Source organism: Temnothorax nylanderi, unplaced genomic scaffold (genome assembly GCF_030848795.1).
Source record: "Temnothorax nylanderi isolate EJ_2023f unplaced genomic scaffold, tnyl_v1.0 TNYL_tig0263_pilon, whole genome shotgun sequence".
NCBI lineage: Eukaryota > Metazoa > Arthropoda > Insecta > Hymenoptera > Formicidae > Temnothorax > Temnothorax nylanderi.
This window is the reverse complement of record NW_027249325.1, coordinates 61315-71495: the sequence shown is the minus strand read 5'-3', so window position 1 is coordinate 71495 and position 10181 is coordinate 61315. Positions and strand designations below refer to the sequence as shown.

Genomic DNA, 10181 nt, shown 5'->3' with positions numbered 1-10181 from the left:
AGATATTGTGCAATGAAAACTATTTTTAGAAACTTTGCACAGAGGAAAAAATGCATTTTTTTTAATCAAACGGACTCATCCGCCGGAATCAACGCATTTTTTCCACTGCGAGACCCCGCCGCCACCTGTCCGCGCTATCGGCAACGAGCGTCACCGCGTGAACCGCGCGTCGCGATCGCGCTCATATCGCGAAACGCCGTTATCGCAGTTCCGCCGTTTCTCTCGCTCTCTCTCACCCTCGACGATGTGGCTCTCGCACGTAATCGCGTTAACCGCGTGTTTTATCGCCGTGAGGTGCGTCAATCCCACGGATGAGAATTACGCACATACGATAGATTACCTGCGGAAATACGGATATCTGACCGAAGATGTGGACGCGTTTCCGGCTCAGAGACGAAACGACGTTCTTCGTAACGCCATCGAGGAATTTCAACGATACTACGGTCTGCCCGGTGATGGAACGCTCGACGACGAAACGCTGCAATTTATGCGTAAACCGCGATGTGGTTTCCAAGATATCCTGAAGCACGGAACGGCGGCGAGTCTATCAAAATGGCCGAGGACTCACCTGACGTGGGATTTTTACGTAGCCGCCAAAGAGGAGCAGAATACCGCGCGGGCCGCGTTCGACCTGTGGTCGCAACATTCGGCGTTGACGTTCGAACGCTCCGAAACGAATCCTGACATTATAATATCTTGGCGAACCCGACGTCACGGTAACACGAATATCAACGTAAACGGCCCAAATTGCTCGGCCAAATTCGACGGTCCCGGTAACGGCCCACGCGTATCTCCCGACGAACGAAGCGAGATTCGTCTCCGAGGTGCACGTCGACGGTGACGAGCCGTGGCATATTCACGTCGGTAAAAATCCCCCGAATACGTTTTCCCTGCATTTCACGCTGACGCACGAGATCGGTCACTCTCTCGGATTGCCGCACAATGAGCGCAAGACCTCGGTGATGTTCGCGTACTCGCCCGACAAGCAGTATCCGGTTAGGCTCGACAGATTCGACATTATCGACATTCAACGTTTGTACGGTGAAAAACGGACGAACGCGCCCTCACAGACGCCGGCGCCGCCGCCGCCGCCGCCGCCGCCACCACCGCCACCGCGGTCACGGCCGCCGCAACCATCGCCGGACCTGTGCGCCCTTGGTCGCGTAAACGCGATATTGATTTTGGAAAATCGAATGTACATCTTGTACGGGCGTTACGTTTGGTCGATCGATCTGGACGGTAGGACGTACAATGGACCGTTAGCCCTGTCGAATCACATGAGCCCTCTTCACGACAATTACACGCGCATAGCTGCCGCCTATCAATCTTCGTCCGGTGATCTCATGGTGTTCGTAGATAATTTGGTATACATGGTTCAATATCCGGAATTTTCTCTGAGGCCAAATTGACCGAAGACCTTGCGAGAACTCGGATTTCCCGCAGATGCGAAACTCAACGGAGCGGTAAACACCCATAGAGGCCGTTCCTTCGTGATGTACAACGGTAACTCGGTGGGCGAGATAGACGAATGTACGAAGAAAGTCGTCAGACGTACGCCTCTCGAGGCGACGTTTCCCGGAATACCGACCGGCGTGACGTCGATCTTCCGATACGTCGACGGCAATCTGTACTTCACCACTCGGACGCAGTTCTACAGATTCAACGAATTTACGAAAACCGTCACGGCCGCCGGTAAATTCGATCTACGGATGCTGAATATCGTCTGCCCTAAGACCGAACTGTTGCAGCAGTTGCGCGATCTTCTCGATCGAATCGTACGCGTCGGCGATTTAACGTCACCGGCGAGCGATTCGGACGACGACGACGACGACGACGGCGGCGGCGTTCAGCTTTACGATCGCCGTATCCGCCGAAGGAAGTAGAGGACTGCGCAAATCCCCACACCACACCGCACATCGCGCGATATAAGTGAGAACTTTTCTACTTATACCGATGTGTTTGAAAAGAGCGCTCTAAACGCGGATAGCGTAACAGGCGTGGCAACAGTGGCCACGAGGCGCGCTGCCGAGCGTTCGAGATGTTGCCGGTCCGCGCTAGAGTCGCGACGGAGAGAGAGAGAGCGCTACACTACGGCGTCATTCGATCACGGTCCGCGGCGAAAGTAGCACGTGTTTCAAGAGCTTAGAAATTCAGGTTTTCGTTGCGCAGTTTCGTGGACACTGTTGCTAGGCCTTTCGAATACGAGATTAACGGTTGAGTGAGATACGGTGTATTCGTAAGAAAGGATCGCGAAAGTAATTGAGAGAGTATAACCGTCGATACGACTTTCGGTCGAACAAAGGTTTTGTACTATTGTATAAGCGGCGTCTGCGTATTCCCGACTTCGCGGCCGCGAAAGCGGGTGCTCGGTTGCATGCTGAATGTGCATACTTGCACAAGTAAAGTGAAGGAAGAAGAATCACTTTGCTTCCGGAGATTCCCAAGTATGATATACGCTACTACGCCCGGCTGACGAAGGACGGATTTCTACGGATCTCTGTGGATCTCGGCCAAGCATCGAAGCTCGTGAAACTTCCGTTCAGCCGCCATTTCCGACGGCAGAGATAAGATCACCGACGATAAGTACCTTAAATTCTCTCTGTCCGTAAGGATCAGATAAGCGTGTACCACTCCTTCTTTCTTAGCGGGTTCGATCTTTCTGTCCGATACCTCTCGGATAAATCTATCCAAGACAGATAGACTCACGTAAATATTAATGATACCTTTTAGCGAGATACTCTCGTTGTGAGTTAATCTAACGAATTCCGCGAGATTGATTGTTTATCTGCACTAATATCCCGTGATTAATCCAAAGTAGTGCCACGCGTTTCCTTGCTAGATATTGACGAAACGCATCAGATTGCGAGTGCATCTTTTCTTTACTATAGCGATATTTTACATACTTTTTTATGTTTGATAAAGGCTAGTTAAATTCAATGAAATAACGCCGAATATCAGTATCAACCATCGCGCACATAATTTTTCATCAGACTTAGCTGCAAAGGGAATATACTATACAATAACTTATTAACTAATAAAATACTTATTGCTGATTTATAAGATTCTTATGATATGCGATATTCGCTAACAATTGCAACGAGCAATATTGTGTGAAAGCGTACGAGCATTAATTTAGTAAAAGACAAATGCTACCTTGGATATCGGATTACATAACAGGTCTCGTCGAGACGAAGAACATTTGAATATTTTTATGAATAATACGGTTCGCCTGAAAACAGGAATAATCCGATATACAAGATAAAACTATATTTAATAAAGATTCGGGTTTATTTTGACACTAACATTGTTGCGTCACGTCTGCGAGTGTTTGATCTGTCCTTTTTTATTTCATGATTAAATTTGTCTGTCACCTTCATCTTTATTATTTTAATCACCCCGTCAAAAGAAGTCCTGCGAGAGCGTCGGTATTCGAAACCTTTTCGTGAACAATAATCGCTCAGTTGAAGCAACAAACTACATTTCAAACACGATGTGTTCCCGCCAAAGCATCAGTATCGCATCGTCAGCTGAATACGACGCGTCGAAACAGAAATCAGAAACAAACGATACTGCAACGCGCGTGCGAAATGTTCTCGACGTTGGCCGATCGACCCGCGCTGAGGGATCTTTCCCCTCGCGAGACGGATTCGGAGGTGAACGACAACGGCAAAAGACGAAGGATCGAATCGACGGACGATCATCATCAGCATCATCATCATCGGGAGTCGCGTTCCAGCTCTCACCCCCCCAACGACGTTCGCAACCCCGTCGTCGCGCCTGCGGTGCGCATCCTGGCGACCCGTTATCCGCTGACGACGACTGGCTACAAATACTTAGCCATCGGTGTCACGGTTAAGTCACCGTGGTACGGTATAGCCGCACCTTCGTACGTGGATATCGCCCTGGGAGATAAGCAAGGCAAGGAGATCTCTCTGACGCTCGATATGTAGAAAGGACTACTCGAGCGCAAACACGACATATTGGCGTGTCTGCGATCCAACCTCGTCGATGGAACCCGCCCCCCCTCGCCGATATCGATCGGAGACCTGACGCTGCGATTCGGATTGATCAACAACCTGTCGATCTTGCGTATGGAACTACCCAACGCGGCTCGTCTGGCAATGTCGCTCGCCACCCTGCTCTCGCTGTACGATTTCCAGTTTTGCGTCGATCGCATCGTCTCGGCGCTGAGCGCGGTCACCGAGGAAGTCGACGCGAAGTATTCGCGCTATCAGGAGATAGCCGCCAACGCGATTAAGACGGGAACTTCGGCCAAGACTGCGATACTGAAAAGCGAATTTTTCGATCCTAACAAGATCGTCGACTGTGAGATTACCGCGCTTTGTTTCAAATCCTGAACGTCACGACACACGTTTACAAATTTATATGGGACGTTCCACGTCAACCGGATCAGTGCTGCGGCCAAAATTTAAAGCGACGAAAAAATACGTATGAGGTCTCAATTTAAAGCTTGAACAAAGAGCTACAAAAAGCCATATGCGCCTTAGCAAAAATCAAGATGGCGACGTTAATATGGCGGCCATAAACTCAAAATTTTTGATCAATCAACCGGCTTAGTGCTGCCGCCAAAATGTTCAGCGACAAATAAATTCGTATAAGGGCTTATTTTGAAGCTCGAACTGAAAACTTTTAAAAGCCGTATGCACATTTGCAAAAATCAAGATGCCGGGTCCAAGATGGCCGACTTTTCGTCAAAATTTGATGTCAATGCCTTTAAAAACACCAGATTTGTTTGAAAATTTATCGACAGAGATTTTGAACGTCACTTCTCTCAAATCTGGTGTGATAGGTTCCAAATCACAAAATGGCGGATCCAAGATGGCCGACTTTTCGTCAAAATTTGATGTAAAAGCCTTAAAAAACACCAGATTTGTTTGAAAATGGATCGACAGGGATTTTTAAGGTCACTTATCTCAAATCTGGTGTGATAGGTTGCAATTCACGTAATGGCGATCCAAGATGGCCGACTTATGACTAAAATTTGTATCGATTGCTTCTAAGAACACCGGATCTCGTTGCAAAAGGATTTATGGAGGTTTCTAATATTGGGATTTTCACTCGTGACGTAGCCGTGACGTCACAAGGCCAAGATGGCTGGCCTATTCCTGAAAATTGTACGCAAACATATGATCTGAGGTGGTTTATCGTGCCTTTTAAACGCGTGTGATAAAAATATGTATTTAAATATAAAAGAAATATGTGCATTTGAACAGTGCACCCCTTCCTCAAGGAATTTCATGGAAGGAGAAAATTTTGTTGTGGTTTGGACATTTATTAACATGCGGAATAACCTCTCAAGATGATGACAAATGGCATTTAACTGCATATTGCCTTCAAATGTCAGATGTTAAAGGTGCACCTCACGAAATAAACATAGTGATATTGAAACCAGGGAAAATATCATCCGCAAAATGTAGTTGCAAAGCAGGGATGAGTGCAAAATGCAAACACACGGTTGCAGTTTTGATATATTGTAATCGGTAAGTACATATAAAAGTTATTAATGTATGTTAACAATAACACATGTGAGAAAAGTTAATTTCTTCTCACAAATATTGAAACACTTATGATCTTCCAGAGGTGCAGATTTATACCCATCTACAGCCGCGCTGTGTTGTACGTTCCAGATGCATTTTTTATCGGTGCAGGAAATATTCTCAAATTTATCGACATCATGTCTAAAAGTTTACATTGATTAGAAACAGCATACTACTACATGTGTTATTGTTAACATACATTAATAACTTTTATATGTACTTACCGATTACAATATAGCAAAACTGCAACCGTGTGTTTGCATTTTGCACTCATCCCTGCTTTGCAACTACATTTTGCGGATGATATTTTCCCTGGTTTCAATATCACTATGTTTATTTCGTGAGGTGCACCTTTAACATCTGACATTTGAAGGCAATATGCAGTTAAATGCCATTTGTCATCATCTTGAGAGGTTATCCCGCATGTTAATAAATGTCCAAAGCACAACAAAATTTTCTCCTTCCATGAAATTCCTTGAGGAAGGGGTGCACTGTTCAAATGCACATATTTCTTTTATATTTAAGTACATATTTTTATCACACGCGTTTAAAAGGCACGATAAACCACCTCAGATCATATGTTTGCGTACAATTTTCAGGAATAGGCCAGCCATCTTGGCCTTGTGACGTCACGGCTACGTTACGAGTGAAAATCCCAATATTAGAAACCTCCATAAATCCTTTTGCAACGAGATCCGGTGTTCTTAGAGGCAATCGATACAAATTTTAGTCATAAGTCGGCCATCTTGGATCGCCATTACGTGAATTGCAACCTATCACACCAGATTTGAGATAAGTGACCTTAAAAATCCCTGTCGATCCATTTTCAAACAAATCTGGTGTTTTTTAAGGCTTTTACATCAAATTTTGACGAAAAGTCGGCCATCTTGGATCCGCCATTTTGTGATTTGGAACCTATCACACCAGATTTGAGAGAAGTGACGTTCAAAATCCCTGTCGATAAATTTTCAAACAAATCTGGTGTTTTTAAAGGCATTGACATCAAATTTTGACGAAAAGTCGGCCATCTTGGACCCGGCATCTTGATTTTTGCAAATGTGCATACGGCTTTTAAAAGTTTTCAGTTCGAGCTTCAAAATAAGTCCTTATACGAATTTATTTGTCGCTGAACATTTTGGCGGCAGCACTGAGCCGGTTGATTGATCAAAAATTTTGAGTTTATGGCCGCCATATTGACGTCGCCATCTTGATTTTTGCTAAGGCGCATATGGCTTTTTGTAGCTCTTTGTTCAAGCTTTAAATTGAGACCTCATACGTATTTTTTCGTCGCTTTAAATTTTGGCCGCAGCACTGATCCGGTTGACGTGGAACGTCCCATATATATATTTATACACACAGAAACAATGTAAACGAGTATCGACGTATGTAAATACATATTTTATTTTTCAAAATAAAAAACTACCGCTCGCCCTTAGGAAAATTTACTTAAAAAAACTTAAAATAAACTAGAAAGTTTACCAAAGAAATTACTATTGATAAACTATTGATAAACTAGAAGTGATTTCGAACCAAACTTTAAGTATTTCTATAATATACTTTAAAGGTTACTTTAAGTTAACTCATGCAATTACTATTAATCACCCCAAAAAAAATATTCTGTCATTTAGTGGCTCCCGCTTGATTTTAGAGGATTTTCCTCTGAAATACGGTCTCAAGAAGATATTTTAAAATCTAGAGGAATATCCTCTAACCATGAGACACTAGACTTAAGGATTGCAGTCCTCTTAATACTAGAGGACACTGATTTCCGATATTCACCCGGAATAAAAAAAAATTATTTATTTCGAAATTTTATTACTATTTTATAACTAAATTTGTTTCTTAAGATGCAGTCTATGATTATAAATATTTTCTCGTATTTGAAAAACACATTTACCTTGATGGGATTCGAACTCGGGACCTCTGGATCGTGAGCCAACTGCCTTACGTGGTAGACTACTTCTTAATTTGATGTGTTATATATAGTCTACATATGTCATAACCAGCGCAAATATATAATTTTTCAAAAATCATCTTAAGAAACAAATTCAGTTTAAAAAGAGTAATAAAATTTTGAATTCGATATATGGTATAATATTTCTTAATGTCTCGTGTGGTGCAAGTGTGGTGAAAAAGGGAACTTGTCTTTTTAAGTATACTGTTGAAACAACACGCATAAGTTAAAATCAGCTTTAAGTATTACCTTTATAAAAAGTAAAGTTAAAGTATATTTATAAGTATTACGTTTGTTAAAAGTAAATTTAAAGTATATTTGCGACTTGCTTATAAAGTTTTTATTGAGGTTAATAACTTAAAGAAAACTTTACGTTCGGCTGTCAGTATACTATTAGTCTACTATTATACTATTAGTATACTATTATTACGGCTAGTATACTTTATAATACTTTAAAATACTTTAAGTAACTTTAAAGAACTTTAAGTAAATTTTCCTAAGGGCGTACGCGGATATCTCATATATGTGTTCTCTCTCTTTCTTTTCCGTACCTATCTCGATACGATCCCGCGCTCCCTAGGTCCCCCGACTCCGCTTACTCCACGATCGCCGCGATTGCGTCATCTACGATGCGTAGGGAAGGATCGAAACAACTTTCGAACCGAGACGAACAAGAACGAAGAACGGTTATCGGGACCCGCAAAAAGAACGGCCTTGAACACGTTCGAACGTGTTTTCGCGCGCTCACCAATCCCACCGCGCGGGGACGTCGAGAAGAGTGACCTTGAACAAGTTGGAACGAGTTTGGACGCGTTCGAATGCGCGCAATGAAAAAAAATTATTCGCGATGACGCGAGAATCGGGGCGGATTTCCGCTCGCGGCCGATAACGCGGTCGATAACGCCGATCCGAGCGCCCTCTCGGAGCGTCCGAAAACGACGATCCCCCCCACCCCCGGTGCAACCCTGCGGCGCGAAATTCCCCATCACCCGCCTAGGGAATTTACGTCTTTCAGGTTACCGCAAGGTGGCAACGCTGCGGTGCGAAATTCCCCATCACCCGCCTAGGGACAGGTGTTCCCACAAAATACTCGCATCTGATTGGACAGCCTCGAGTCTTCGTACCGCGATCTGATTGGACAGCGATACACCTTTGTCCAGTTCCAGGGGAATGTTCGTCCGGTTACAGGGGAAATTTCCCCTCACACCTGTCCCCCACACCCCCCCTGTTTCCCCTTGCACCTGTCCGCCCTTCACCCCCCCTCGCCCATCCCCACTCCATGCCCCCCTTGTCCCCCTCGCCCATCTCTTATGGCGTTCCCCCCGCGTGCGCGCGTCCCCCCCCCCGCTGCCCCTCGGTTGTACCTGGCAGCCGAGGGTACTGTTATTGGTCTACTATTCTGTATTTTGAGACAAGGTGAAAATTACAAAAGTGAACAGATTTACTAGATTTTGACAAATAAAATTGTAGATTCTCTAGTGAATTTCCTCACTTTTGTAATTTTCACCTCGTCCCAAGATACAGAATCGACCCCCTTTAAGCCGTGATCACACTACGGATTGGGATTAAGATTGGATTGAAATTCGACCAATTAGAGCAAAGTTCACTAAACTTGAAGTTAGTTTTCTTTATTATGATTGATTAAATTTCAATTCAATCTCAATCTTAATCCGTAGTCTGATCACGGCTTTATGGTCGACGATAATGCTGGATCTACAATGCGAGTCGTGGGTCGTAGGTCGTAGGAAATTGACCAATCACATTCGAATTTGAGGAGAATAATCGACTGTAATTGGTCAATTTCTTGCAACTCGCGACTTGCGACTGCTTGGCGACTCGCATTGTAGACCCCGCATAATTGTAAAAACTACGAATACACGACGACAATTTTGTGTCTAGATCGAGTGTATCCACTAAGTGTCGACGTGTGTGTACAGCTTGATGCTTTGTTATATATCGACACTTAGGCCGGTATTCATAGTCGGTTTTTATATTTAAGACCATCTTAAGTACAATCTTAAGATGTCATTAACTAATCACAAAGCCGTATTAGCATCTTAAGATATTATTTAAGACGGTCTTGAAATAAGATCTGATTATGGATACCGGCTTTATAGCGAATTCGGGCGCTTGCACTAGTGCACACTGAGTGCGCACTAAGGCTGGTTTATAATCTATTCTTATATTTAAAGTTGCTTAGGCCGGTATTCACACTCAGAAGGTCAATTCTGTATTTTGAGACAAGGTGAAAATTACAAAAGTGAACAGATTTCGACAAATAAAATTGTAGATTCTCTAGTGAATTTCCTCACTTTTGTAATTTTCACCTCGTCCCAAGATACAGAATCGACCCCCAGATCTTGTTTCAAGACCGTCTTAAGTAATATCTTAAGATGCTAATACGGCTCTGTGATTGGTTAATGACATCTTAAGATTGTACTTAAGATGGTCTTAAATATAAGAACCGACTATGAATACCAGCCTTAAATACACATTTAAATACACATTTAAAAACTTTTTAGCCAATAAAACAATCTGAAATATCTATGTGGATGCTGTACAAATAATTTTATAGACTAAGAAGTATTTAAGATGATCTGTATATATAACAATTGATTAAGAACAAGCCTTAGTGCGCACCACTGTGCACACTTGCACTAGTGCAAGCG

The 10181-nt window shown here is 43.6% G+C and overlaps 1 protein-coding gene across 1 annotated transcript; it reads left to right on the top strand.

Annotated features, from left to right (window-relative positions):
• The first annotated feature begins 244 nt into the window (after nt 1-244).
• LOC139780110 (matrix metalloproteinase-25-like) lies at nt 245-1409 on the top strand. Its single transcript, XM_071718612.1, has 2 exons — nt 245-733; nt 825-1409. The coding sequence occupies exons 1-2, from the start codon at nt 245-247 to the stop codon at nt 1407-1409; spliced, it is 1074 nt and encodes a 357-aa protein (XP_071574713.1).
• The last annotated feature ends 8772 nt before the right edge of the window (nt 1410-10181 follow it).

Coding starts and splice junctions, on each gene's coding strand:
- LOC139780110 (XM_071718612.1), top strand. CDS start 245: ATGTGGCTCTCGCACGTAATCGCGTTAACCGCGTGTTTTATCGCCGTG. Junction 734..824: donor ACGGTAACACGAATATCAAC/GTAAACGGCCCA, acceptor TTCGTCTCCGAG/GTGCACGTCGACGGTGACGA.